Source organism: Australozyma saopauloensis, chromosome 7, assembly GCF_035610405.1.
Source record: "Australozyma saopauloensis chromosome 7, complete sequence".
Taxonomy (NCBI): domain Eukaryota; kingdom Fungi; phylum Ascomycota; class Pichiomycetes; order Serinales; family Metschnikowiaceae; genus Australozyma; species Australozyma saopauloensis.
This window is the reverse complement of record NC_086137.1, coordinates 290,437-318,333: the sequence shown is the minus strand read 5'-3', so window position 1 is coordinate 318,333 and position 27,897 is coordinate 290,437. Positions and strand designations below refer to the sequence as shown.

General features: G+C 43.6%; 17 protein-coding genes across 17 annotated transcripts; 10 read left to right on the top strand and 7 right to left on the bottom strand.

Moving 5' to 3' along the window:
- Positions 1-518: 518 nt before the first annotated feature.
- Positions 519-1,478, top strand: PUMCH_005086 (uncharacterized protein; the record flags this gene model as incomplete). Its single annotated transcript, XM_063023996.1, has 1 exon — positions 519-1,478. One exon carries the CDS (start codon positions 519-521, stop codon positions 1,476-1,478), a length of 960 nt encoding a protein of 319 aa, XP_062880066.1.
- A 392-nt stretch (positions 1,479-1,870) lies between these two features.
- On the top strand, positions 1,871-2,797 carry PUMCH_005085 (uncharacterized protein; the record flags this gene model as incomplete). The annotated part of the gene is made up of 1 exon (XM_063023995.1): positions 1,871-2,797. One exon carries the CDS (start codon positions 1,871-1,873, stop codon positions 2,795-2,797), a length of 927 nt encoding a protein of 308 aa, XP_062880065.1.
- A 1,167-nt stretch (positions 2,798-3,964) lies between these two features.
- PUMCH_005084 (uncharacterized protein) lies at positions 3,965-4,744 on the bottom strand (the record flags this gene model as incomplete). Its single annotated transcript, XM_063023994.1, has 1 exon — positions 3,965-4,744. One exon carries the CDS (start codon positions 4,742-4,744, stop codon positions 3,965-3,967), a length of 780 nt encoding a protein of 259 aa, XP_062880064.1.
- Positions 4,745-5,300: 556 nt separating this feature from the next.
- On the top strand, positions 5,301-5,903 carry PUMCH_005083 (uncharacterized protein; the record flags this gene model as incomplete). Its single annotated transcript, XM_063023993.1, has 1 exon — positions 5,301-5,903. The coding sequence occupies one exon, from the start codon at positions 5,301-5,303 to the stop codon at positions 5,901-5,903; it is 603 nt and encodes a 200-aa protein (XP_062880063.1).
- Positions 5,904-6,325: 422 nt separating this feature from the next.
- Positions 6,326-7,063, bottom strand: PUMCH_005082 (uncharacterized protein; the record flags this gene model as incomplete). The annotated part of the gene is made up of 1 exon (XM_063023992.1): positions 6,326-7,063. The coding sequence occupies one exon, from the start codon at positions 7,061-7,063 to the stop codon at positions 6,326-6,328; it is 738 nt and encodes a 245-aa protein (XP_062880062.1).
- A 351-nt stretch (positions 7,064-7,414) lies between these two features.
- Positions 7,415-9,112, bottom strand: PUMCH_005081 (uncharacterized protein; the record flags this gene model as incomplete). Its single annotated transcript, XM_063023991.1, has 1 exon — positions 7,415-9,112. The coding sequence occupies one exon, from the start codon at positions 9,110-9,112 to the stop codon at positions 7,415-7,417; it is 1,698 nt and encodes a 565-aa protein (XP_062880061.1).
- A 645-nt stretch (positions 9,113-9,757) lies between these two features.
- PUMCH_005080 (uncharacterized protein) lies at positions 9,758-10,354 on the bottom strand (the record flags this gene model as incomplete). The annotated part of the gene is made up of 1 exon (XM_063023990.1): positions 9,758-10,354. The coding sequence occupies one exon, from the start codon at positions 10,352-10,354 to the stop codon at positions 9,758-9,760; it is 597 nt and encodes a 198-aa protein (XP_062880060.1).
- Positions 10,355-10,813: 459 nt separating this feature from the next.
- Positions 10,814-11,419, top strand: PUMCH_005079 (uncharacterized protein; the record flags this gene model as incomplete). Its single annotated transcript, XM_063023989.1, has 1 exon — positions 10,814-11,419. The coding sequence occupies one exon, from the start codon at positions 10,814-10,816 to the stop codon at positions 11,417-11,419; it is 606 nt and encodes a 201-aa protein (XP_062880059.1).
- Positions 11,420-11,930: 511 nt separating this feature from the next.
- Positions 11,931-13,037, top strand: PUMCH_005078 (uncharacterized protein; the record flags this gene model as incomplete). Its single annotated transcript, XM_063023988.1, has 1 exon — positions 11,931-13,037. The coding sequence occupies one exon, from the start codon at positions 11,931-11,933 to the stop codon at positions 13,035-13,037; it is 1,107 nt and encodes a 368-aa protein (XP_062880058.1).
- An 820-nt stretch (positions 13,038-13,857) lies between these two features.
- On the top strand, positions 13,858-14,814 carry PUMCH_005077 (uncharacterized protein; the record flags this gene model as incomplete). The annotated part of the gene is made up of 1 exon (XM_063023987.1): positions 13,858-14,814. The coding sequence occupies one exon, from the start codon at positions 13,858-13,860 to the stop codon at positions 14,812-14,814; it is 957 nt and encodes a 318-aa protein (XP_062880057.1).
- Positions 14,815-15,092: 278 nt separating this feature from the next.
- Positions 15,093-15,416, top strand: PUMCH_005076 (uncharacterized protein; the record flags this gene model as incomplete). Its single annotated transcript, XM_063023986.1, has 1 exon — positions 15,093-15,416. One exon carries the CDS (start codon positions 15,093-15,095, stop codon positions 15,414-15,416), a length of 324 nt encoding a protein of 107 aa, XP_062880056.1.
- A 651-nt stretch (positions 15,417-16,067) lies between these two features.
- Positions 16,068-17,525, top strand: PUMCH_005075 (uncharacterized protein; the record flags this gene model as incomplete). The annotated part of the gene is made up of 1 exon (XM_063023985.1): positions 16,068-17,525. One exon carries the CDS (start codon positions 16,068-16,070, stop codon positions 17,523-17,525), a length of 1,458 nt encoding a protein of 485 aa, XP_062880055.1.
- Positions 17,526-17,576: 51 nt separating this feature from the next.
- PUMCH_005074 (uncharacterized protein) lies at positions 17,577-18,638 on the bottom strand (the record flags this gene model as incomplete). Its single annotated transcript, XM_063023984.1, has 1 exon — positions 17,577-18,638. One exon carries the CDS (start codon positions 18,636-18,638, stop codon positions 17,577-17,579), a length of 1,062 nt encoding a protein of 353 aa, XP_062880054.1.
- Positions 18,639-19,496: 858 nt separating this feature from the next.
- Positions 19,497-20,993, bottom strand: PUMCH_005073 (uncharacterized protein; the record flags this gene model as incomplete). Its single annotated transcript, XM_063023983.1, has 1 exon — positions 19,497-20,993. One exon carries the CDS (start codon positions 20,991-20,993, stop codon positions 19,497-19,499), a length of 1,497 nt encoding a protein of 498 aa, XP_062880053.1.
- Positions 20,994-22,056: 1,063 nt separating this feature from the next.
- Positions 22,057-22,866, top strand: PUMCH_005072 (uncharacterized protein; the record flags this gene model as incomplete). Its single annotated transcript, XM_063023982.1, has 1 exon — positions 22,057-22,866. One exon carries the CDS (start codon positions 22,057-22,059, stop codon positions 22,864-22,866), a length of 810 nt encoding a protein of 269 aa, XP_062880052.1.
- An 18-nt stretch (positions 22,867-22,884) lies between these two features.
- Positions 22,885-24,681, bottom strand: PUMCH_005071 (uncharacterized protein; the record flags this gene model as incomplete). The annotated part of the gene is made up of 1 exon (XM_063023981.1): positions 22,885-24,681. One exon carries the CDS (start codon positions 24,679-24,681, stop codon positions 22,885-22,887), a length of 1,797 nt encoding a protein of 598 aa, XP_062880051.1.
- Positions 24,682-25,897: 1,216 nt separating this feature from the next.
- On the top strand, positions 25,898-27,499 carry PUMCH_005070 (uncharacterized protein; the record flags this gene model as incomplete). The annotated part of the gene is made up of 1 exon (XM_063023980.1): positions 25,898-27,499. The coding sequence occupies one exon, from the start codon at positions 25,898-25,900 to the stop codon at positions 27,497-27,499; it is 1,602 nt and encodes a 533-aa protein (XP_062880050.1).
- Positions 27,500-27,897: the final 398 nt, after the last annotated feature.

Here is a 27,897-nt window from a genome sequence, read left to right as displayed (position 1 = left end):
ACTCTACGCCCTTAAAACATGATGAGTGGAGTCTTGATTCAAATGCACGAATGACAAAATCGAACACGAGGAGGTTTGTTTTGGGTTTTCCCCATTCAAATTACAGATCTTTGGCCTGAAAACGATCATATTGCATATTGTATCCAATTGATATTGTCCACAAAACGCTTATAATTCGCCCGGACAGTAATCGTCAGATAAGAATTTTTACTACCTAAAAATTTGAGAGGTTCATTATTTCCAGTTACTAAGTCTCGGAGTTATGTCTACCTGTCGTGTCTTCAGTACAGAGATCGGATGAATAGGTGAATCAAAACTACAAACTAACCAGTGATAATCAAGAGAATATTTCTTTCGCAGAAAGACAAAAATTGTGAGTTTCTATTATTCACCGCATCAGATCTTATTTATTTCCGTATCTACGACTGATACCACTTTCAAATCCTCTTCTTCCAATCACGTGACCTCGCTCCCACAGTGAAAAAAAATCTTCCCTCCAACTTAACTATCCAACAACCATGACCAACACCTACATGCATTTGGTCCGGCCCACGGTCTCCGCCCCTGCTGCCACCTCCACCGCAGCACCGGTTGGAATTAAAATCCACAACTCCGCTCTTTTCACAATCTTGGAAATTGTCTCTAAACAAGCCCTTGACTCCAACACAAGAATTCTCGGAACATTACTTGGAACGAGAAATGACGACGGTTCCAATGTCGAGATCAGAGACGCTTTCATGGTCCCATGTACTGAGTCTGGCGACTCTGTCTCCATCGAAGAGGCTAAACATAAGACTCTTTATTCCTTGTACAAGAAGACCCACCCTAAGGAGTTCATTCTTGGTTGGTTTGATTGTGCCAATGAAATCAACGGCTCTACTGGCTTGATCCATGACTTCTTCTCCAAGGGCGCTGACAGAGCATACCCATTTCCAGCCATTTACTTGAACGTGAAATACTTGGAGAACTCTCAAATCAACTTCCCTCAATTGACCACCTACGTTGGTGCCGCCATCGGTAAGCAGGGTGCAGCTCAAAGAATTGGCTGGAAGACTCTTGCTACACTGTATATCTTCACCCCTGTTCCTCATGCTGTCACTTCAAGTACTGTGTCCGAGAAGTTGGCTATGAACAGAATCAACCAGACGCCAACTGCCAAGAATGGAATTGTTGAATTGGAACAAGAACATTTGTCTGCTGTCTCACGTGAGATCTCTACTGTTCTGGCCAACCTTGATGCGGTTTTGGCCCACATTGACAGCATATCCAACACTGATGCCAACCTCGACTTGTTGCGCGAGTTGAGCAACAGTTTGTTGAACAGACCTACCATTTTGTCTGACATGGACTCTTTGAAGAGCCTTTTCCAAGCCCACAACCAAGACATCATCATGATCGAGTACTTGACCCGTGCCGTCAAGGAACAAGTGGAGTTGAGTGCTCGTTTGTCCTCCGAGGCCGAAAAGAAGATCGCTTAGGTGTATCTGTGCATGAGCTGCTGGAGTGGGGTACTCACCTGTTGCTTGTAAGGCTTTGGTAAGGTTCAAAGACCTGGTGAACACGGTAAGACCTATGTAAAATATTAGATTTTGGGCTATAATTGAGCGAAATAAATATCAGTAAGAAATGAAAATCAATTTCAGTAGATAATGCTGCAAAAGGAACGGCTACAAGTCAAGTGAACTCACTCGAATAGATACCTCAAGAGAAACGCATCATGAAAAATGAACATACAATCAGGTTTTTAGAGACTGCAATCTGACAAAGGTTTAGTGGAAGCGCCATGTAAAGAATTTAAAATATTATCTTGACTTGCTTTTTGTTCTCTCTTTTTCTCACGACCAGTTTGTGTGCATTTCCTCCAACACCAATGCTCTATCTTCTTTTGATTGGATGCGCCGTTGGGCTTGCAATAAAGCCTCATTTCAATGCATTCGCGCCGTTGTATACACCAGAAGCGTTTGCCGCTGAACAACCACTTCCTTTTCCTCAGTGGCTCGCAGACTTTACTGGTTGTACAGAATGGCCTGGAATGAACCCACCCTACATTCCACTTGACTTTGTCAACTTGGACAGTTTACCAGAGAATCTGGAAAACTGGATTCATGCCGAAGGTGTTTGTGGAAATGTTGCGAGTAGCGCTGCATGTTCATTTGACTGCTACAACTGTGTCATGTCTGAGGATGTCCATACTTGTCCGTCCTTGACACAAACCTTTGATGATGGACCTTCGCCATTCACGCCTACTCTTACCAGCGCTTTAACTACTCCTCTCACTTTCTTTACTATCGGAGTCAATGTGGTCCGCTTCCCTCAGATCTACCGTGATACTGCCAACAAGGGTCACATCATGGGGTGTCACACCTGGCTGCATCCATTTCTCCCAGGACAGACCAACACTCAGATTGTGGCACAAATTGAATGGCTGATCTGGGCCATGAATGCTACCTATGGCCACTTGCCCAAATGGTTCCGCCCTCCATATGGCGGTATTGACAATAGGGTCAGGGCAATAATCCACCAGTTTGGAATGCAGGCCGTCCTATGGGACTTTGACACATTTGACTGGCAATTGGCAGCAAATAACGATGATTTTGGAACAGATGCAATGTATGGAAGCGTTAGCAACTTCATCGAGTCCAATGATCATAGAGGTTTAATTCTCGAACACGATAGTATGGCCCACACCGTCAACATAGGCATTCACTTGCACGGCTTGATTGGCCTGGAGCAGATGACAGTTCCGCAATGTGCGGGAGGCATTGACTACATGAAGAATTTCAATTTCGATAAATAGAAATTCGGTCGTTTCGTCCTTCATTCAATGGCTGCAAATTTGACTGGTATTGTTCCTGCAGATCATCCATCCGTTTGTTGACATGCTGGTGCACGGATGCATTCATATATAAGGAACATACTTCCCATCCCCAGATTTCAAGGTCTCGATCTACTTTTGGTTCTCTGCTTCGTTACATATGTATGGCTCTTGTTTACGGCAGAGGACTCGCGCCCTCATTCATTCTCTTGCCCGGCGTATAAATCTCTCTCGTTTTTTGTCAATGTAAGTCTCCAAAATTCCAAAGTTCAACTCTTCTTTCGCCTGTATGGTCAATGGAAATCCCCAGAACAACAACGTCCAGTCGTCAGCACACGATATCATAAAAGAGATCCGTACACCAATCACCTAAAAAGACATATGTTATTCCTGACTGGCGATGTGTAGGAGGGTCCAGGGAACCAGATGGAGTTTCCAAGACAGAGATCTGCTGTGTGCAACGTTCGAATGTACATACCATTTCGTAGGATTGTGAGCCAGCCGCTCCAAAGATCTCGTGTCTCAATTTAGCTGGCTTGCTATCCCGGCACCGAAATGTACCATGATCTTTGTGTAGGAAACTTCATTTGGAAGACCTCCAGATACGCGTATATTGACTCTCCTATTGGCGCCATCCCATAGAATTCCTTTTGAGCGTATCTGATAGCCAGTTTTAATTGGTGCCTTTGCTTTCTGACGCTTTCGTTTAGGTTGAAATGACTCTGAAGGGGTCTCGAAAGCCGACGTGCGGGCTGGACCTCTTGCTGAGGCTAATCCTTTCAAAAAAGACAACCGTTGTTCTGCGGCAGGAGACGAGCATCTTTCGATGAAACCAGGCCATCCCATTTGGGAAGGATCCAGTATTTTCCAATGCGCGAATATGTTGTGTTTCACGGAATTAGACCTTAGAGAGTGTTTTTTAAATGGGCGGAAACGGGAAGAATGAGGGTTCAACACTCTCGTGAATTGAAGAGATAGAACACTGCCAAAAGTTGGTCCCCTTTACTCTCCTTTTTTTTTTGTACGTTTCTTTCGATTTTGCAGACCTGATTCAGAATACTAACAATACCAACGTGTGTGGGCGCTTCTCCACCCATACACATCTCATGACTTAACTTCATATCGTAGGTTGTATTAAAAATTGTAGTATTACATGATTACACATTTGACGCCGCAACTTGTGTCCTCCTTGACTGGAGACTCAGCTTTTCTTTGAGTAGCCCTAGAAGCGGCAGGCTCAGGCTTTTCTGTCTCTGTCTCAGTCTTCGAAGCTATCTTTTCCTCTGTCTCTCTTGGAACTGGTTTTGCTTGCGAATCTGGTTTCAGAACAAATTTAGCAGCAGATTGTGCGAATGATTCACCTTGAATCCTGGCGATCTCCAATTCCAAGGCTGAAGGCTGTCTTGAGCCATCAGCGCCAGCAAATGCGCCGGCACCCCATGGTGAAGAACCATGAATCTCATCCAAATTGGTTATTTGGGCAAATGCGTTGGCGTAGCCTAATGGCACATAGATCATACCATGGTGAACCAAGACAGAAAGCGAGTTACGAACGGTTACCTCCTGGCCACCACCTGGTGTTCCAGTCGAAACAAATATTCCTGCTGGTTTACTGTGCAAAGCACCTTTTTGCCACAAGCCCCCTGTGTTATCCCAAAATGTCTTCCACTGCGCAGGCATCGATCCGAATCGGGTAGGGATCCCGAACAAAAAAGCATCATATTCCTCCAATGTGTCCAAAGTTGCAACTGGATAGTCAGCCTTGGCACCAGCGTGCATCTTTTGCAACACTTCATCCGACAATGTCTCCGGGATTTGATAGATATCTGCTTGGCTAGCTGCGCCGGACTTAATTACACCATCCCGAACCAGTTCAGCCAAACCAACGAGGTGGCCATAAGTGGAATAATAAAGAACAGCGACTTTCATGGATGTAACGCTTGAAAAAAGTGAATTTTTTTTATCTATGCTCCTGTTTTTTTGGTAGCAAAAATAAATAATTGACCGAGTTTCGGAGAGACAGATGTTCAGTTGTATTTTGCAGCTTATCGCTTATATCCGCGCGAAGATAACCACCACCAAGAAAGAAGTAACAATGCAAGTCACAAGTCACAGGCAATTGCGAAGAATACGGTTGCCACCGAACTGGAACAGCCGCCATTATATACGCATTTCAGACTAATGGGCTTATTAATTGTGGCTCAATAACAATCCGACAAATCTGACTACTATATTTGTCAACTGGGTCTCTGCAGGAGAGAAATGGTTCTAATATTCTTTTACACATGCGACCTGCAGGACTGCTTTGTAAAAAGGGCATTTCTTTACTCTTCTTTTGACTAAAGTTCCCATGCAGGTGCATATCGAGTCTATCAACCTTCCCCCACCTTGTCACCAAACGAAAAACTATATAAAGGGCACTTTCCCAGCGTCAATTGCTCTTCCAATATTTCTATTCACAACTCACATATAAATCACATCCACAATGGCTCCAAAAGTCGCTATCATCATCTACTCCTTGTATCACCACGTTGCCACTATGGCAGAGGCTGTCCAAAAGGGTGTTCTCAGTGCTGGAGGTAATGCCCAAATCTTCCAGGTCCCAGAAACTTTGCCAGAGGCTGTTTTGCAGAAAATGCATGCTCCTCCTAAGCCAGACTATCCAATTGCCACCTTGGACACCTTGAAGGACTACGATGCGTTCTTGTTCGGTATCCCTACCAGATATGGTAACTTCCCTGCTCAATGGAAAGCTTACTGGGACACCACCGGTGGTCTCTGGGCATCTGGTGCTTTGCACGGTAAGCCAGCTGGTCTCTTTGTTTCCACTGGTACTCCAGGTGGTGGTCAAGAGACTACTGCCATCAACGCATTGTCCACCCTTACACACCATGGTATGATCTATGTGCCATTGGGTTATGCTCAAGCATTCCCACTCATCACCAACTTGAATGAGGTCCATGGTGGCTCTCCGTGGGGTGCTGGATGTTTCGCTGGCGCTGATGGCTCAAGACAGCCTTCTACTTTGGAGTTGGAGATTGCCACCATCCAAGGTAAGTCGTTCTGGGAGACCATCCAGAAGTTTTAGATGACTAAATATGAATGAATTTAATTGAATACCTGATTTCAGGAATTGACTGTAGCAGCTTCCTTGACGAAATGTGGGCCCCTCCTCGGTGTCTCCCATAATCTTCTGATATACTGACCAGGAATCAGGTGATTGTGGAAGCCTTATAACGTCTGCTGAATTTTTCGGTCCTAAAGTTTGAGACAAATGTGCCTCACTTTTAAAACCTTTTTTGTAAAGTCTAGATTCACCTCAATTGATAAAAGGGCCCGAGCTCTTATGTTCAAATTGTATGAAAGCATTTGGTATAAATATTCTAGTCAAGTTTTATTATTTCAATTCTACTTTATTTTATTCTAAGACAAATCTCTTGGACTTATCTCGTGTCCGGCGCCAGTGATCATCTCTCTAGTTGAACGACCACCGTACTCATCTTCGTAGGACTATGGGCAAATTCTATGAACAGCAAACTCACCCTCGAGTTCTTCTCTCACATACGTGAATCTATCGTGCAAACGACTAGCACCGCCTTGCCAGAATTCTACCTCTAATGGTACAATACGAACACCACCCCATAATTCAGGACATGGAATCTCATCATCTGCGAGATCTTTAAATTTCTCCTCATAATGCTTGTAGAGAACATCTAGTTCGTCTCTCAGTTGTACAACCTGCGATTGCGGAGAAGCCCAGGCTCCAATCTTGGATCCTCTAGGACGAGTGTTGAAATACCTCACAGAGGTCTCTCTGTTAACTTTCTCCATGATACCTTCCACACGCACTTGTCTCTCTAGCGATGGCCAGAAGAAATTGAGCGATGCATATTTGTTGCTTTCGAAATCCTTAGCTTTCTTGCTCTGGTCCCAATTGGAGTACACAATAAAACCTCTATGATCCAACTCCTTGAGCAAAACTACACGAGAAGAAACTCTACCTGATGGCAATCTAGCGGTAGAGAAAGTGGTTTTTTCTGGAATTGCGCTTCTGGGAACTTTCTCTGTTGCTTCTTGGTACCACTTCTGGAATTGAGTGATAGGACTAGATTCAAGCTCTTTGCCGTTTAAGTGAGCCTTGCCATATTGGTCGGTAGGAGGGTTGAAAATGATTGGTTGGTTGGTGGACATGGTACGTATTTGATTACAATTGGTACGGGTAATTCGGGAAAAAAGACGAGGGATCATGGCGTCTTATATAGCAGTGCCATTGCTACTGTGTAGAATGGGGTGACACATTGGGAGTCATGTATGGTTAGCTACGATGCGAGAATCTTTGACAAGATCCATAAATATTTGAGAAAGACAATGGATCTGAGGCTATTCATTTAATGAATTCTAATTCTTTACGAAGAACGGTTAATTTCCTTTCAAGTGCTTTTAATGAAATTGTTGAAGTATGCAGGGGTATTAATGGCTGCAAATTCCAGAATGGATTGAGCTTGTAGGAAGTTCACCCAGGTGTTCCAGCCTACACACGCTAGGGTTTGTGCCAAAACAATTATCAGGGCAGTTGAAACTGAAGAAATGTGTAACCTATTACTCTTCTTCGAAGTCAAAGCCAAATGAAAAACCACCAGTTGACGTCGACAACTCTGTCCATGCCTCACTTTTTCCAGTCAAATTTCTTTGATCAGCCTTTTCCATTCTTCTAGTTTCGACTAGTGCTTCCTCCAACAAATCTTGTTGGCCACTGATACAGAGGAGCTCGGAGAACAACTCAAAGATCGGCATTGGCGGAAGCTGGCTCTCCAAAATCTCTCCACAATCTTCATCCTGCAATTGTGTCTTGATATTCTTTTCATCATACATCTCACAATACAGCTTGATAGCCTCATAATTCTCTGACCCAGCCTTATGCGGGATTTCCGCCAACACAGTTTCCAAGGCGGAGCGCACACGGGCAGGGCGAAATCCTGAGATCTGCTTGTTTCTGTTCTTAAAAAAATGAAGAACACTTCCTAGCTTAACTTCGGGTACGAAGTTTTGTGTGAGTGCTACGCTATCATCTAGGTTAATCACTGCATGCCACCATCCACTTGGTACATACATACATTCGCCTGGAAATGTGATACCAATTTGAGAGTCTTGCAGCTTTACAGAATCGTTGTAAAATCCAGAGAGTACCCACTCAGCAAGACCGACAGGACTGGTGACCTCACTTTCTTCTTCATCAGTGGAGACACCCGGCGGAATAACGTCTGGAGGAAACATAACCCAGAGCTTGCGACCGCTAAGGGCTGTGTTCCATGCAGATGTATTATTCGGGTCCTTATGAAAGGTTGAACCGGATCTTTGCGAGCCTATGATGAGCCAGGCGTGATCTGGGCGACAGTCCTCGAATAGGGTGAAAAGGTCACGCTTGAAGATGTTTGCTGCGGTATATTCTTTGCGCAAAGTCTTCATGGCTTCACTGTTGCAGTCAAATAGATATAGTGGGCTCTCATCTTTGTTATTTTGCAAGTACTGGGAGAACAACGAAAGAGGCCATTGAACAGCCTCTTGCCGAAACTTGACACCACCAAAGCGAGACAAAAGTGATTGCATGTCCCAACGTGGCCATCTCTGTTTGTCCGGATTGGTGAGAATGAATGGTTTGCTGCTCCATTGAGAGCTGAAGATGCTTTCAGTTAAATAGGCCTCAGGAAGTCTAGGGATTCTGCCATGAGGGAGCGACTTGTCGAGTGGAAATTGAGAAGATAAAGAGTCAAGATGATAAACTTCCTCCTCACGGATCACTTTATCAAACAACTTGTCATAATTTACTTGAGAACACTGGAATGGTCTGAAAAGAATGTCCGAACAAACCAAGTTATCGGCCAATTGTAAATCAGCCAGAGCCTTGGGGTCCAACTGTAGCACACTCAGTCTCCACGATCCTCTCCATGTCAATTCCGGGAGCTTTTGGCCATTCTGTTCCAGCTGTAGTAGCTTACTGATGTATAATTGTTTCCACAAGTCTTCCTCGTAACAGTAAGCATAGAGTACCCTAGATGTATGTGAAAGAGCCTTCAAAGCGATTGGATCATCGACGTTCGATAGTATAGTCATTAAAAGCTCCTCTGGGAAGCTTGCAAAGTCTCCTAGCTGCTGTTCCTTTGAGAGTCCCTCAGGTGCCTTTTCGAACAACAGATTTCCCAATGGACGCACATTAAGAGGATGATGTGCCGCCACATATGAAGCGGAGGATGTTCTTAACGCATTTGTGTATTTCTTTGTGGTTGTAGGGCCAGGCATCTTAAGTTTTGAATCGAAGATTAAGCAATGCGTTTATAGTGATTCTGCTATGTGCTCTGATAAATAAACCTAATGCTAGCTAAAATTTGTTATTCCTCCCGCCAAAGACAGTGAGCCTTGTATTATTTACAAAGAAAAAGGAGATGTAGCGCCGGTTTTATAGACACAGAGTCTGTATGGTGTGATATTTTGCAGCCAGATGAGCATCGACTTGGGATCAGAATCGACAGTCTGGGGTCAAGTTACAGATGTAAGCAAAAAATTCCATTTAACTGGAACTCCGGAATGAGGATTTGTTTTTCTGGTTTGTTCTTTATTATTTACTGCTTGAGTACCTACTTTGCTTCTGGCATCAAGTCTATATCCAGATTCTCAGAAGACAGAGAATACTGGACAAGCTACACAAGCAAGAAGGAAAACAATACCATGAAAGAGCTCTTTACAATAGTCTTTGATTCAAATTTTTATATTTTGATACCATGCCGCTTCATCCGTCCGTATTGCGGGAATTCAATAGATTCACTAGTGTGATCTGAAAGAAATGCAACACATTCAAGCTATTGACCCTTCAACAAGTATATCAGTGTCTTTGTATGTGAGTGTGTCTGTGTCCATGCACAGAAACAACCATAAGTCTATTTACATTTACTGCTTCTTCACCTCGTCCTTATTATACACCAAAGGTGTCTCTCTGTCGCGAACATACTCCTTTCTGCTGTAAGCAAGCTCTAGATCTCTCAAACGTCTTTTAGGGAACACGATGTTGGCATCGGTTTTGTCCATCTCAGGCTCGTAGGGCTTGGTCTCTCCGAAAAGCTGCTTCTTCTTCTCCTTCAAGAAGGCACGAATCTCTCCGAAACAGTGCATACACATGAAGTGGGACCGCTTGACACGTCCGCAAGCTGCACATCTGCCCAAGTTCTCCAAAGGCTTCATCTGTTTCTCGCCTGGAGCTAGTCTCTTCTCTCTAGTTCTCTTGTAAGAAGGCTTCTTCTTAGGAACGGCTCTCAAGATAGCACCGTTATCGAACATAAAAGGGGGTTCTCTCTTTCTCTCCAAAAGCTCCTTGAGCTCTTTTAGACGCAGGTCACTACTGCTACCATTGAAAATGGGAGCTGCCCACTGGGGGATGAGTTGTGAGACGGAGGGAAGCGCAGGAAGAGCAGGCAACGCAAAAAGAAAAATGGTCTTCGTGAGAGACGTCTGGGCCAGAAGACCATTAAGACGGAGCACTGCAGACATGGTGGTGATTGGTGCTGTGGAGCGGTATCTGTATGGTGGTTGAGATTTTTCACTACAGTAAATGGGAGGTTAGGGTGTGTGTAGGACCGACTTTGGGGAAGTGAAAAATATTTGAGAAATCCTGAAATCTGAAAGAATTAAATATAATTGGAAATTCGATTCGGATTCGAAAAGTTCCATTTTTTTCTTCTGGTTCATAATTCGTTTGAACGTTCATAATCGGTTGATTTCTGACACCATGATAAGCATTCGTGCAACATAGGAACTACCTGATTATTTCTATCATATCGGTTTATCGGTCTATCCTGCTTGGATTGAAGACTCCAAACTCACAATTTGGAGAAACTCATCTCATTTTACGAGTTTTGACCCCCAATTTCATTTCGTGCCTTTGGTTTTCCAAATATCATACGCAACTTGCGTAAGCTAATTCATATACTGTGACAGTCGAAACTTAAAATGTCTTCAACCATAAAAGTTGCCAAACAGAGTCTACGAAAGGCCATCGCTGCGAAACTCTCCCTTCTTTCGCCAAAAGACGTCCTGGCTCAATCCTCGACCGTATCCCACTTGGTACAAGAACTCGCTGCTTTCAAATCCTCTCAACTGGTAGCACTCTATATGAGCATGCCTGGCATAGAAATAGACACACTCGATTTGATTCGGCGCTGTTTCGAGCAACACAAAACTGTCTACCTCCCTTCTTGTAGCGATGAGGCAGGAAAGCCAATGAAGACAATGCGATTTTTGAAGGTAGGCTCGTTTGACGAGGTGCTTGCTCTTCAACCTAGGGGCAAATATAAACTTCGCGAGCCTACAGAAGGTGTAGATGCCATGCTGCTCGGCTCCATAGACTTGGTGATTGTTCCTGGTGTGGCATTTACGAAAGAAGGATATCGTCTTGGGCATGGCGCCGGATACTACGATCGATTTTTGAGTGAGTTCCAACTGCGATTTGATAAGAAGCCATTTTTGGTTGGCGTAGGCTTGGCAGACCAGATGGTGGACAGTCTTCCCATTGAACCACACGATTGGACGCTCGACGAGGTGATTGTTGGCCAATGAACTGACTTTGTTTTTGAGCTGCATGGTGCAACTTATGTTTGAAGTCGTTCGAACGCGTGGTTCTTGTCTTGTAGAATTTGCAGATTGTTTCTGCTGATAGATGCTCTGGCCTGCACCAACAACTCAAATCAAAGCTACAAACTACAGGCTACTTTTTGAAACTATATTTCTATAGTTTCCGTTGAATACTTTATTGGCTGATATCACAGTTTCTGATGGGATTTACTACCTATAACCACTCCTTTCATAAAGTCAAGAACAGAACTACAACAGAACATAAAACAGTCAAGAACAGAATAAAAAGAATTTCTCTGAAGTATATCAATTTTTTCTTGCCTCTTCCACAATAATCTCGTGTCTTTAATTTACATTTCTATTTTTGCAGCCTTAGAACCCATCTAAAACGGCGCGCTCGTCACGTGACGAACACACACATTCAAGTTACCATTCTAGATCAAACACAAAACCCCCTTCTCAATCCTACTTCTTTATACCCCAAAACATATACGTCATGGCCTCTGAAGAAGCCCACACTCAGCCCTCTCGCTATGTCGGGTTTGACACCATCACCTCCCAGATCGAGAACCGTCTCCTCAAAAAGGGATTCACCTTCAACGTTATGGTGGTTGGCCGTTCCGGTCTCGGAAAACTGACCCTAGTCAACACCCTCTTCTCATCCAAGTTGGCCGACACCTCGGGCCGCCTCAGCGCCGAGGAACCCATCGAAAAGACCGTCGAGATCAAGGTCAAACTGCACGTTTTAGTCGAGAACAACGTCCGTCTCAATGTCAACGTGATTGACACTCCAGGTTTCGGTGACCAGATCGACAATGGCAAGTGCTGGGAACCCTTGGTCAAGTACATCAAGGAGCAACACTCTCAATTCTTGCGTAAGGAGTTGAGTGCGCTGCGTCCCAAGAGTATCCCTGACACCAGGGTTCACTGTATTTTGTACTTCATTCTGCCAAATACCGGCAACAAATTACGTCCATTGGACTTGCAGGCACTTAAGAAGTTGTCTGAGGTAGCCAATGTGGTTCCTGTGATTGCCAAGAGTGATTCGCTCACCATCAATGAGAGAGGTTTGTTAAAGCGTGCTTTGCAGCTGGAATTTGTCAAGCACAAGTTGAATATCTACCCATACGACAGCGAGGACTTGTTTGAGGATGAGAAACAGTTGAATGCTGATATCAAGTCTCTCATTCCATTCGCTGTTGTCGGCGCTACGCAAGAGCTTGAGGTCAACGGTGAGGTTGTCAGATGCAGAAAAAGTAAGTGGGGTCTCATCAACATCGAAGATGTTTCGCAGTGTGAGTTTGTGTTCTTACGTGACTTTTTGACCAGAACTCATTTGCAGGATTTGATTGAAACCACATCGTTGGTTCATTACGAGGCATACCGTTCCAAGCAATTGTTGGCCTTGAAGGAGAACGCCAACACCGCCAAAGCTGCGGCCACCGCATCTTCTGTTCAGCCAGTGCCTGGAACTGCTGCCGCTGCCGCTAAGGTTCTGTCTACGTCGACCAACACACTCGCTTCGCATCCACTGCAACAGACGCAGTCGATGGTCAACGCCGTGTCGCAAAGTACCATGGCTACGCTTGGCGGTGCTTACTAGTTGGATGAGGTTATGCTGTAGAATGCAGCGTCTTATGTATTAAAAGTAGAAAATAAAATAACAAGGTTTAAGAGGTGCGTTTGGGGTTGAAACGATATGCATGATATCAAATGGGGTATGAAAGAAGTGAGAATTGTTTGATTTATTTGAGGACTACAATTGAGATTAATTTTTTAGAAATTTATTTCCGTTTAACTCGCGCTGAAGTCCGGTGCTACATTTTTAGCCATTTGTTACGATCACGCTCACCTGCCACAATAAAGTTAATCAAGCATTCATCGAAATCTTAAGTCTTGCTGACTTCTCATTCCCCACTAGATATCATACGAACAAGGCTACAACGTCCATTCAGACTTCAAGATCTGCAAAAAACATTCGATACTGCAGGTGCTATACACAAGAAGCATGGCGCCTAAGCACACAAATATATAAGAACCATCATTTCCCACACCCATACCAATCCTCATTTCCTGAGAATTAGCAAGCTTGTTATTTCAGCAATGATCATGTTCCCAACCCCAGACGCCCTTTCTAGACTCATATCGTTCCTGTCTCCTGCTCGCTAAATATGACAAGTAGCTTATCTTCCTGCCCCCCGCTTTTGTTACCTGCACACCAAAACATTCCCTCATGTCAAGGTCGGAAGAGGTACTACCGTGAGCGACCACTTTTTTAGCACCACTTTCTTCCTTCTTAACAGTTCAAGTCTGGAGTTCGTGATAATCATAAACGAGAAATTTGTTCTAATACTTTACTCTTTGGTATTGGCTAATAAAAGACCAGATATTCTTTTGGTCCTTCTTTCTTATCATATTACACAATGAACGCCTACGTCACCCTTTTAATAAACGAATCCTATGTTCCGGGAGCATTGGTCCTTGCAAAGGCGCTCAGAAATAATGGCACAAAATTCAAGTTAGCCATTTTGTTGGACACGTCTACCGTCTCAGCCTACTCTCAGAATCTTATCAAGGAGTTGTATGACGACATCATCGAAATCAACGACGACAAGATTTTCATGCCTGTGGATTTGGTGACGCGGAAACTCGGGCGGCCGCAGCTTGCTGTGACTTTGACCAAGATTCTCATTTGGCAGTTGGTTCAATACAAACATATCATATACTTAGATGCAGACACGGTGCCTTTGAAGTCCTTGGACCACTTATTTGAAAGGTTTGCATCTCAAAAGCCCACTGAGGTGGTAGCCTCTCCCGACATTGGCTGGCCTGATGTCTTCAACTCGGGTTTCATGGTCATCAAGCCTGACCCATCTGTGTATGCGTTCATCAAGAACTACTCCGAGCAAGGTGAAATGGTCTCTTACGATGGTGCAGATCAGGGTCTTTTGAACGAGGTGTTCCATCTTCAAGACCATGAGGGCTACAATTGGATTAGGCTTCCTTTCGTTTACAACATGACTCCCTCAACTCTGTACCAAAACTCGCCCGCCATTGAGAGATTTTTGTACGACATTCATTTAGTTCACTTCGTTGGTGCAATCAAACCGTGGCTTTATGGCTCTCAAACAGGCACCATGTTCCATGATATGTGGTGGAAGATCTTCAACGACAATTTTCTGGAAGTCGACCGCGTCAAGCTCTTGTCGCAGAAGCCAAAAGATGGCTTGAATCTCAAGAGCAGCTCAGGTAGTACGTTTACTGACACAACTTCTATCGCAAGTGCTTTCAGTGCACTTAACGTCGAGGAGGCAGCCAAGGTTTTCCCTTGGGAGCACAGAGACCCTGTTTCTGCCACCAGAGTTTTTGATCTGACCTAGTGGGAATGTTTTCAAATTCATACCACTATTGTCTCCGCCAGACCACATCCAGATGGATTGTAGTTTAATGTATCTCTCTAATAAGTTGAGATGGCGAGACTATTACACTAATTAAACACTAAGGCTAATATCAGAATATATACAATTATCGCCTTCCATAAAAAAAAATTATAAACGTTAATGTATGCATCCATTACGGACGTACATGCACATGTGTGGAGCCTCAGTGAAGTACAGGACCTCTAACTACTTACTACACAACAACTATAACTTCAACAATGGTAACTCTTCACTGTTTGGCAGACGTCTGCCTCATTCCAATTGGTACATCCACTGCTTCTGTCTCCAACGAAGTTGCTGTTATTACCAAATTGGCTCGCTCTTCCCACTTAAACTGCACCTTGCATTCCGCTGGTACCACTATCGAAGGACCTTGGAACGAGGTGATGGAGTTAATTGGCCAGTTCCACGAAAAGTTGCATGATTCGGGTGTTGTCCGCATTCAGAGTGACATCCGTGTGGGAACCCGTACTGACAAGCATCAATCTCCACAAGACAAGATCGATATTGTTGAGAAGAAGATCGCAAGTGGGTCGGTTTAAGAATGATATAGTTAAAATGAATGAATTTGGTATTAGTTTTATGTTTATTTTAATTAGAGGAAATTTCTTGGAATCTCCTCCCGCCAGTAGAGCTAATTCGATGCATCAGTGAAGCTAATTTGGAACTGGTTTTCTACCAATTACCAGACAGACATCGCATTCAATGAGTGTTTCACTAGACCGCAGTTAAATTTCTATGAATTGATTAAAAATATGCACAATACGACTATTTGTCTGCACAAACTAAATAGGCCCGAGTTCGCCCAGACCAAGAAGTTCAACTACACCAAGTGCGTTAGCATCACACGACTCAATCAGAGACGGAAATTTTATAAAATCATCTTCATAGAATCGCCTAAGTCTTCCGTTTTATTAATGTTGATCCCTCTCATCAAAATGACGTCCAAAAAGCGCCTAAATGAGCACTAACTTCCACAATTTACTCAAAACTGATGACGTTCCATCATCTGCTGTAAGACCATTGCATTTCCTTGACTCATACGATGAAAATTTTCGCTTTTGTTCTCCTCGGGGCTAAATCTAACAGATCAGGACGCACGGCGCTAGTCAGATCGATCTATCTGCCGGACATGCGCTTTCAGAACCTCACCCTGAGTCAATTTTGCAACCATAAAAACCGTAGCAAATCCTATGTTCGGTCTATCATTAATGTACGATCAAGCTTTCGACTTAGCCAAAGAAAGAACTGCGGCGCAGATCTCCCGACGGGCATGGCTCAAAATTGACCTCCGCATCACTTTGATGCTTTGCGGTGTGTACTTCCTTCAATTTTTGGATAAGTCTCTTCTCAACTATTCAGCAGTGATGGGCATTAAAAGTTACTTGAAGCCTCACTCCAATGAGTTTTCGAATTTGGGAACAATTTTATTTATTGCGTATTTGGTTGGTGAACCAATCAATGTGTACTTGTTCCAGAAAGTACCACCGGTAAAACTCATGGCTGCATGTGTATTTTGCTGGGGTGTAGTGGTTATTGGACATGCTTTTGCTAAAGATTACTCTTCGCTCATGGCTGTTCGTTTCTTGCTTGGTCTTTTTGAGTCTTGTGTCGCACCAGGTTGTACTTTGGTGACGGGAATGTGGTACAATCAGGCACAGCAACTCCGTAGAACATGTTGGTGGACCTGTCAAGCTGGTGTTGCAACAATTATTGGTGGTCTTTTATCCTTTGCGTTCCAGCACGTCCACAATAAGACATTCCAAGGATGGCAGATGTTCTGCTTGGTGATGGGCATAATTACGGTGTTGTGGTCAATCCTAATGGTGTTCCTTATGCCCAATTCGCCTGTAGTCGCCAACTTCTTGACGGAAGAGGAGAAAGCAGCTGTCGTTGAAAACATCCGTGTTCAACAGACCGGTACAGCCTCTACGGAATTCAAGTGGTCTCACTTGAAAGAACTTCTCTTGCAAGATAAACTCACATGGCTTATGTTAGTCTTGACCCTCCTACTGATGATCCCTACTGGTGCAGTGTTGACATTCTCCGTCACAATGATTGCAAACATCGGATTTTCAACTAAAAATGCTGCACTCATGCAAATGCCGCTCGGTGTATCTACAGTCTGGGCTATTGCAATGGGAACTTACTTGTGTGCTTACTTCAAAGGAAAGCACAGAAACCTCATCTTTATCTCTATGCTTATTCCAGCCATCATCGGTTACATCGTCTTGATCACTAGCAAGAACAAAATTGGTCAGCTCTTATCTGTGTACCTCATCAATGTTGGTACCTGTGTTATCACCATGATTTACTCTTGGAACCTGGCCAACACCGCTGGATACACCAAAAGAGTTGCACGGACCTGTTTGACAATGGCGTTTTTCTCAGCAGGAGCATTGATTGGCCCACAGTTGTTCCGTGTATCGGATGCTCCACGATACATAAGAGCGAAAACGGCCTTGCTTGCGATCACTGTTGCTTGTATCCCTCTCGTCCTCCTAATTTCTTACGTCTCTCATTTGGAAAACAAGAAGAGAGACAATATGGACGAGAAAGTCAAGGACCAATGGTTGGAGGATAAAGGAGACAACTACGAGTTCATGGACTTGACAGACCGCGAGAACATCATGTTCCGGTATTCCTTCTAATTGATAATCACGTAATATAATGTACATAGGATTGAGATAAGGCAAGCTAGGCTAATCGGCTGTGATTCTGCCGCTCAATTCCAATAAATATGTTTTGAAATACTCAAAGCTTACAAGTGTCACAGCACTCGCTGGCACTGTTCTCGCTAAGTTAGTAATGTATCCCGCATAAAACCCGCGATATCCCTCTCTGGCGTAAATATTTCGAAATTCGTTAGAGAGCTTCAGGGTCCTACGCTCCTCGGCAGACTGCATTTGCATCCTGGTTCGTAGAATCTCATGGGGATATGTAATAGTACTGGCGATCATTTTGGAAGCAGATGAGGCAACCAAGAGTCGCCAAAGAGTCATATTCGATGTTTTTGCAATATCTTCACTTTCGGATACATGGAGAATGCTTTTGAGCTTTTCGTAAAGAGGAAAGTGGATTCCTACATGAACAAGCCCGAAAAGTGACGGAACGAGACCGCTATAGAAGACGCGAATGCCTTCGTTATGGTACATTTTTTTGAATGCATCGACTGTTCCCTTGTAGAGAACCTTCTCTTTACCAGTCTGTACCATAAGTCTCGTCTTCACGACCCAAATGGGGTTTACAAGAATAGAACAACAAGCTCCAGCAGTGATAGAAGCAGCAAAGTGGTCCATGAACACTATGTTACTACCGAAAGTCTCGGAAAAGAAACGAGGGTAAAATCCCTTGGCTCTCTCGTATACAGTAAAATATATGGCCCAAGTGGGCAAGTAGCCAATAGTCACAGGTATCACACCTCTGAAGAGTGCCGCAGGACCCTCGTCATGAATGATGGTTTTAAATGCATTGAAAAAGCCAGAGTATTTGTAGTTTACGCTCTTGGCCTGAAACCGTGTTTTGATGACGTCTAAAGGACACACAAAAACTCCAGCAACGAAACCAGACGCAGCCCCTGCCATGGTGATGAGTTGCGTTTCCAGAAAAGATGCAAAAAAAGGCAGCGGGGCTCGCGGTAGACCTTTGTGACGCTGCTTCATGAGAGACGGCTGATTGGTCTCTCTGAATTCCAAGTCTTCGCCATGTATCACATCGCTAAAGTCCCTGCCAGGGGAGGCATGGCCGGCATTGTCTCCTCGCATTGAAATGGCTTGCTTTGCTTGCACCGACGGAGATCCGGGTGCAGTTTTTCAGAGGGATGATGTAAGCAGATCCGTGCTTATATATGTTGAATATCACTAATGAGAATGTCAAATAGCAAATGAAAAATAAATCAGCACAGCTGAGACTATTGGAGGTGCCACGGATGCCACGGAAGGATGGATATGCGGTCGCTTGCAGCACACAAGTTGACTTGGAAGAAAAAAGAAGCGTAGTTCCGATCTAGATAAAGATAAACTTGGGACTGTGCGGATGTCTTAGTGGAGGAGGATCTCCGATGGCTGCAAATAAGGGGAAAGTGTGATTGGGTTGGAATTCTGGTGAAAGCAGTTGGATTATTAAACGAAGTAAGATACAGAGGGCGATTTTTTTTTGAGGGATTTTCGGGTACTGCTTTGTATGAATTGGATAGGTTCTATGTGTTTAGGATTCAAAAAGTAACCTTAAAGGCAATGTTTGAAATCGGAAAAACAAAAAGGGATGCTTATTATTTTGTAATTGGTGTTTTGTTTTTAAAATTGCATTCTCTTTACTTTTCCAGAACAGCTTTCGGTCGGATTTTTGAACTTTTGCACATGTTGACGAATAGTGCACTTGGATGTCGATAATTCTGTTGCGATGGGACCAAAATAAAAAACTACAAAAGATAAATAAAGAAAAAGGAATATAATGACAATAAAAACAAAACCATCCAACAGAATAATCAATTCATCTGTAACAAAATATTATCCGCTACTTTCGTAGATTATCCACGGGTTTACTGCTCGAAGCTGAGCTCAATACATGGTATCTTAAGTGAATTGAATTTCCCAATATTATTACAATACAATACATATTTTCTAGACCTTCTCGGAATTCATCAACTGAACCTCGGAAACAGAAGACCCATCCATGGATCTTCCTTCAAGAACAAGTGCCTCACCCTCTATATAACTAAGCGCCTTTCTAATTTTGTCGGCGTTTTGTCTGAAGAACTCCTCGTACTCATTGCCATACTCATCAACTGTCTCAGCCATTTCAAACAAGTCCATACCCATCTCTTCAGCCTCTACACTGGCTCTCAACTTCAACTTTGGAATGTTGTCAACGATGAAAAGGATGGCCATTGTGAACAAAGCAGTCCAGGCAACAATTGCAACCCATGAAGCAATTTGGTATCCGATTTGCTTGAAGTTGCCATCAATCCAGCCACCCTCAATTACTGTAACCCCGTCGTAGCCAGCTACGGTTTTGGTTGCAAAAATACCAGTCAAGGTTGCGCCTATAATTCCACCTACACCATGGATGACTCCAGAAACTGACACATCGTCGACACCAGTTTTGCGTGCCAAAACAACAGTCAAGCGGCACAAAACCGCATTAATAATGGAGGTAACAGCAGCAGCCCATGGCCAGTAGAAACCACATGATGGGGTGATGTTGACCAAACCAACAATAGATCCCTCACAAGCGGCTTGAAGAGAGTATCTTCCGGTAAGGAAGAAATCAGTGGCAGTGTAGGAGACACAGGCAAAGGACGAGGCAAGGATGGTGTTGAGGAAGATGTACCCAGTTCTAGCATTCACAGACAACAAAGTTCCGGAGTTGAAGCAAAACCAAGCTGCCCAAATTAAGGTTACACCAATGAATGTAGATACTGTAGAGTGTCCCTTGACATCAGGAAGTGGGCCAGTTCTCTTTCCAGGAAGACCTCTGGGACCCAAGAACCAAGAGTAGCAGAATGCGGCAACTCCCGAAGCAATATGGACTGGTCCTCCTCCAGCGAAGTCCAAAGCGCCCAAATGATAAAGCCAGCCGTTAGCTCCCCAAACCCAGTATGCAAATGGGCAGTAGCACACAATGACCCACACAATACTGACCACAATGGAAGGCAAGAAGCGTCCTCTTTCTCCAATCGAGCCGACGAAAATTTGTACTGTTGCAACTGGGAAGAAAACATTGAAGCAGAAGTTGATGACAGAAGGAATTGTGCCGCCTTCAAGCAAAGGCCGGGCCTCTTCGTTATATAAAGCAGCGTTGGAAAAGTTACCCAAAAGCTTAGAAGAAGATGTTGGAGAAACAGATAAGGAGTAGCCAATCAAGTACCAAACGATGACGATAACACTTGTTACCATATATGTTTGAAAGAGTATTTGAACCATGTTCTTTCTCTTCAAAGTACCACCATAGAACAAGCCAATGCCCGGTGTGATCAAAAACACACCAAAGGCACAGAACATCACATATGCCATGTCGGTAGGTTTGAGAGATGCCGTCTGTTCTTCTAACGACATTGTGTCTCTCTTTGATAAAGCGTCAGATGCCAATTGCATCAACAAGTTGGTTGATCCCTTCATGTTGGTTGGTTGTGTATCAGAGATTGGCTGCAAAATATCGGTCCAAAACCATAGACCTTTTATATTCTGCAGCAGTAATCGTTATCAGGATTTAGATAACGGTTTATTGAGCTAGATCCATATGACGGAATAAATTGTTCTTGGCGACAGAAAAATGTGATTTGCTAAAAAGATATCTTTTCTCTGGTACTCGGCCTTGAGCAGCCATTTTGGGATAAAAAGTCCATGCCGATAAGTTATGTGCACTCTACGCAGATTCTAAAACAAGCTCCTATCAGACCCGGCTGCAAAGCGCCAAAGAACATCATTTACGCAACGTGTGCAGAGAATCTGTTCATTTAATATTGACAAATGATTACTATGAGGAATATACCGATTCCTTCAAAAAGCTTCAAATCTGAACACTATCATTCTTTCCCTAGTTCTGAAAGCCCTTCCAAAAGGGCTCGACGATAATTGCAAGAACATACCCTGAGACCTCATAAAAGCTTGCGCCTTGACAGGGCTGTAGGAAGGCCGAGGACGCTGCCAAGAAATTTCGACTGGCACCTCCATGACGGACATGACGGGGTAATGGAAATCAACCAAACACATGGCGAGAATAGATCTACGAACGTATCTGGCATTAGAATTCCGCTTAAAGCCGCTGTTCACTCAAAATTGATAAAATGAGTCAAGAGAAGCCTTTAATAGCTCTGGGCTCTCTGACATTGGTGTGCTGTGCCTTGTTGTCGGGTAGATTATCATCCAATGAGAGATCCAACTAGGAATTATTTAATTTCAAATTGAAATTAATTCAGTAATTTAAAAACTTTACCATTTGGTATCAAGTTTGTCCTTATTTTTCTAATTGTATCAATATCCATTAGAGACGATACTTCATCAAAAAACACAGTTCTTGATAGATGCAATTGCCGGCTATGGCAACTGAAACTCTAATTTTTTAGAATTTCAATAACTCCTGAGATAGATATAGACCTGAGACCATTATTTCATTTTCTTATAGATTAGAGAGCTATGCTGTATTCATGTATCTCTACTTCCCCATAGTAACCAGTTCCACATGTCATCTCAACAACAAGACTTGGTATTCTTCACAGATGGATCGCTTTTAACACCAAAAGATGCATCGCTGAACCCCAAACTACACATCATTTCACATCACGACGGCACCTCGCCAATGTGGCTCACTACAACGCTAGCTGAAAATTGTCTTGTTGGAACGGCAAACCTGGTGAATCGTGAGCTCAAGCAATCTGAAAACGATTGCTCTGTAGTTAATGCATCGTTTCTACACACCGAGGATGTGTTTGAGAAAGCTAGCCGTAGACAGGCTGTCGATTTGGGTTCTCTTTCTCTGTTCAAGTTCTTGGACTACAGCTCTTCGCTATTCACCTCTAATTTCCCTGCAACAAAAGATCCTAAAAGACAGCTTTCGTTGTTGTTTGATGACATTACAAAAACTATCGAATCAGCGAAAACTTCTAACAAAGTTGTGTTTCTCGACTCCCCAGAGCTTCTATTGGCAGCCACAAACCTCTCAAGCGCAGATATACTTGCAGGAGTAAGAAAGTTGCAAAAGCTAGCTACTGTCATAACCATTATCAATGTCCACACTTCGATGTTTAACATGGACATCCAAAATGCTCAAGATCCTGCCTTTCAGATCACTGACTTTTACGTCAAGCTTTGTCATATGTCCTCATTAAACATCAGTTTGCAGCCATTAGCAACAGGCAAAGCAAAGGATATTACAGGATCATTAACAGTTACAAGAGGCGCTATACCCATGACCTCGGGTTCCGAAGTTTTGGAGCGAGAGTATGTCTTCCAGGTGACAAAGGATGCTACAGCCAAATTGTACTTCCGTTGATCATATTACTAGCCATGGCTATGGAAGAGGGCTAATCTTCTTGTGAACATTGTATAAATCATCTAGAGCAAATTCGATGGCACATCTTGACCAAAGGATAGGGAAGAGCGGCCAAACCGATCTTTCTCCAACCAAAACCCAATACGGGATGTTCTCCAAAGTCTTATGCACGTCAAAAACTCTCCCAAAATCCTTCAAGAGATACCTTAATTCAGGAACGATCGTGATTTCGCGTAGACTGGATGTCAATTGAACGCTGGAAGGTTTCTCATCAATGAAAAACCTCTGTATCACATCCGGCAAAATACCTAGTTTGTTCATGACATCGAGTCTATGCTGAATTTCCATACCGATAACGTTTTTCAAATGTTTGGTGAAATTGAAGCTGGAGTCTTTGGGCAAACTCTTCGCCTTTGAGTTTTCCAGAGGCTCGTCATCCATCTTTACTTGACCATATGTATTTTGGTGCTTGAGATCATTGTTAATCAATGGAGCGAGGTATGGCCGTGCAAGGCTTGTAATAAAATGATTAACGTTGAACAATTCTGTAAGCCTTGTGTATGGTGAGTTGTCCAGGTTATTGGAAGACAGATCGGAGCTGTAGACCCCCATTCCGTTTTTGTTTGATTTGAAATAACGCTGCGAGTATCTGACGTCCTGTGGTTTCATGAATGTAATATCAAGGTCTGGTTCCACTGGAACAATATCGTTGCTGAAATCTTTCATGTATAGTTGAACATTATCGGATAAGACACCAGTTCCTATCGAAGCATAAATTGCCGTCCAAATAATGACATTGGGAGCGGTGATATAATTGAGAAGTGAAGGAATAGCCAGATTTGTAGGATGGACCACGATATTGAGAATTCTTTGCGTATTGAGATACGCTTGCTCAAATGTCAAGTCGCCAATGGTGTCTCTGACAAATTTGAGGAAAAGAAGGATCTCCTGCGAATATCCCTTACGCACCACGTTTTCAATGACATTGCCATACCGTTCGTCCACATCATGGTTCAACTGATCTACGTCGCCCATGACATCTGTGATGCTAAGAAGAATTGGAATGAGCTCTTTGTCGGTCAATGAGCACACAATGGAAGCAACAGCGGCACCTATAGCACTTCCTCCAATCACTCTAGGCAAACTTCCCTTAAAATATAGAGCACGAACCACACCCAAATGACACAAACCAAAGAGCGAGCCACCTTGGAGAATGAGAGCTGTGCAGCCGAAACTCTGCCGCGCGTCGTGGAAAAAGTTGATTTTTAATTGTTTACTGTTCATGATGTAGTCATCATCGGCTTCGGAATTCATGCTATCATTGAGGTAGTTGAGACATTCAAGCACCTCGCCAATGTATTCCTGGATCATGAGCTTTGTGCCCAAATACGACTTTGTGTAGAGTTTTTTCTGGGCAATGCCGCCAAAGTTCCGGATCATTCCAGATCTCAACAAGGACATCACGAGACGCAGGTCGTCGTTGTTTCTGGCGGTGCGAAGTAATTCCATTCTGTCGTTTATAAGAATGTAGTCGTAGTGTTGAGAAACAAAGTTCTGGCGCCACAAGTCCATATTGGTGAGGCGGTCTATTTCCGTAATAATACCCTTGTATTCGTGGTAATTCTGGGCACTGGAAAGCAGTTTCACCGCCTCTTTGAGTCGATCTTTGCGTCTGTACATGGAATACATTTTGCGGATCCAGAAAAGCCATATGTCCAAAAAGAAGTCGACTATGACCCACACAAAGGACGGCGTATGGTTCACAACGAACGTGACTATCGGGAGAAGAAAAAGAGAGCCCAATTTGCGGATCATTATCCTTTGTGTGTAGACAATTAGGTATGTGGGTGAAAGGATGTATCAATTGTGCTATTAATTGTTTGTTTGAAGAATCAGTTGGTTTGAGAAGTGAAGAAGAATCGCGCTATATATGAAAATACTATTGAGCACAGCAGACTGTAAGTTTGGCAAGAATTGAAGAAAGAATTATGATGTGTGGAGAGTTAATACAGAGGTCACACTGGAGATAAGCGATAAAGGTGAATGCGAGGCGGTTAATTCGGAATTTTTTCGTAGTCTGTAAATGCTCTATGAAGTGAGTAGACTAAATTTTTTGGTCTCAAAAATCGAATCGAATTTGTTTTTCTTTTCACATGCAACGGTCGTCTTAGTGACGGTACGTACCCACGTACTATAAAACTGCGGGATCAAAAGACCGAATGAAGCAAAAGAAGCTGCGCATCCGTGAAAATGAGCGTAAATTGGAGAATCCGTTTACATTTTGGTGGCTCAACCAATTCTTGGAAGCAACCGGGCCCCTCACACACTCTAAGCTCGGTGATTTCTCAATCCAATAGTGCATTTGGTATTAGTGAACACTAATATGTCTAGCCTTTTAAGTAGCGCTATCTTCGAAAACCGGTTACATCAAATGCCACTGCCCAATCCCGTCCGATCTCAAGAAACCATAACTGCACATCGTGAAAATCTTCAATCGTTCAATCGATTTCTCCCAAAGCCCTAGCACACAAAGTTCCGGATGGTGTTGACGCCTTGTCACTTATACCCAGGAATCCCAACTGAGACACTCTCTTCACGCCCAACATCATTGTTGCGAAAGTTGACCAAAAAAAGCCAGAAAATTCTATTTTTAACCCACATAGACCATTAAAATCATCGAAATTCCGAAGCCACAAAACCTATCCCCAGAAAAGCTGATTCTTTGCTCAGATGTCTTGTACGCGCCGCGGCCCTGTCTTTTCGCCGAAAGGGCGTGTAGATGGCTCATGTCCCCAGGAAAATTCGCCGAACAGTCGCGCTGCCTGCAGGACGTTGCTTCGCCCTTAAATAGCGCCAAATTTCCTAGTCCCAAAATTTTCCGCATCCCAGCATATATTCCCTCACTGACACTGTCTACATCCACCAACAAACACTCTCTAGGGTCTGATTTGTACAAACGTATTTGCATCAGTTTCGCACAGTCAATCCTTGCATAAAACATCCGCATCTTATTTATTTGTTGCCTTCTACAATGGACAACTCTGCCAAAACATCGAAAGATGACTTGCTAGCCAAGCAGCCAGAAACGGAGCTGACCTCCACGACCTCCACTACGGCGGCCGGCACCGCCGACCACGCCAAAATGAGCCCCAACACATTTGTCATAATCCTAACGTTGGCCTCATCCATCTCCGGGTTCATGTTCGGTTACGACACCGGATACATTTCGGCTGCATTGGTACACATCGGAAAGGACTTGCTGAACAAGTATTTGACTTCTGGCGAGAAGGAGCTCATCACTTCTGCCACGTCGCTTGGTGCACTTATTGGCGCCATCTTGTGTGGTTTCGTAGCCAACTTATATGGTCGTAAAAACGTTCTCTTTGGCTCCAACGTGATGTTCATTGTCGGAACTATCCTCCAGTTGGTTGCCAAAACCGTTTGGACCATGGTGGCCGGTAGATTTGTGCTTGGCTTTGGTGTGGGTAGCGCCTCTCTCATTGCCCCACTTATGTTGAGTGAGTTGGCTCCTCCAAAATATAGGGGTCGTCTTATTGTCACTAACTGTATTTTCATCACTGGTGGTCAATTAGTGGCCTATTTGATTAACTGGGGACTCACACGTGTCTCCGGTGGCTGGAGAATTTCTGTTGGTCTCTGTATGGTTCCTGCTGTCCTTCAGCTGGTTCTCTTCGTGTTCTTACCTGATACCCCACGTTACTACGTTATCAATGGCGATTACGAGAAGGCCAAATCCGTTCTTTTGAGAACCCAGCCATTTGCTACTGAAGAGGTTGCCAACGCCATCCTTCAGGATATGATCGCTTCCAACTCGACTGTTCCAGGTAAGCCTTTGGCACAAATGTGGAACTCCATTAAACTTATTCACACTCGTCCAGCCAACTTCCGTGCTTTGATCTTGGCCTGTGGTTTGCAGGGTATCCAGCAGTTTACTGGTTTCAACTCCTTGATGTATTTCAGTACCACAATTTTTGAAACTATTGGCTTCGACAACCCTACTGCTGTCTCTATCATCATTGCTGCCACCAATTTCGTCTTCACTGTGGTTGCCATGTGTATCATCGACATTGTTGGACGTCGTCGTATTTTGCTTTGGGCCATTCCAGGTATGTGTATCTCCTTGGTAGTCTGTGCAATTGCTTTCCACTTTTTGGGAATTAAATTCGATTCTTCATCCCATGTCCAAATTGCTCAAACTGGTATCACCGGTTGGGGTATCGTGGTGATCGTTGGAATGGTGCTTTTCGTTGCCACATATGCTATCGGTATTGGTAACTCTGCTTGGACTGGTGTCGAATTGTTCTCCGACGTCAATGTCAGATCTGTTGGTGGTATGTTTGCAGCTGCTACAAACTGGTCGGGTTCCTTGGTGATTGCCTCGACCTTCTTGACTATGTTGGCAAACATCACCCCTAGTGGAACATTCGCCTTCTTCGCTGGTTTGTGTTTTATCTCCTTCTTGTTCGTTTACTTCCTTTTGCCAGAGGTTTCTGGTTTGGCTTTGGAGGAAACAACTCAGCTCTTGGAGAATGGCTTCAACGTAAAGGCAGCCGCTGCTCTTTCGCGCGAGAGAAAGAATGTATCTCGCTACGAGAACGAAACCGAGGTTTAAAAAAAAAAATAGAAGCATCGAATCTGACATGTGCAAGATGTCGATGTGCCCTTTCATTTCTAGAGCAAGACTTATTTAATTTAATATACCGCTGAATTACTATTTCCCTGAGTTTAATCAGGCTCCCGTATAAAACTCTCGAGTATAACAAGTTGAATGTCTTTCAAAATCGTTTAAGTCGAATCATACTGGTCTCTAAGAGATGTCAGAAGGAGCTTTAGGATTTCTCGATTCCACAGATACATAACAACCTGTACATTATTCGAATAATCAGAAAGCATTGACAAAATTACCGCAAAAATCGGTTTTACTTCTAGATTCAAGAATTGTATACGGCAAAACGAAATAATGTTACAAAAGAGATCGTAACACATTATATACATCTACAAAAATAAATT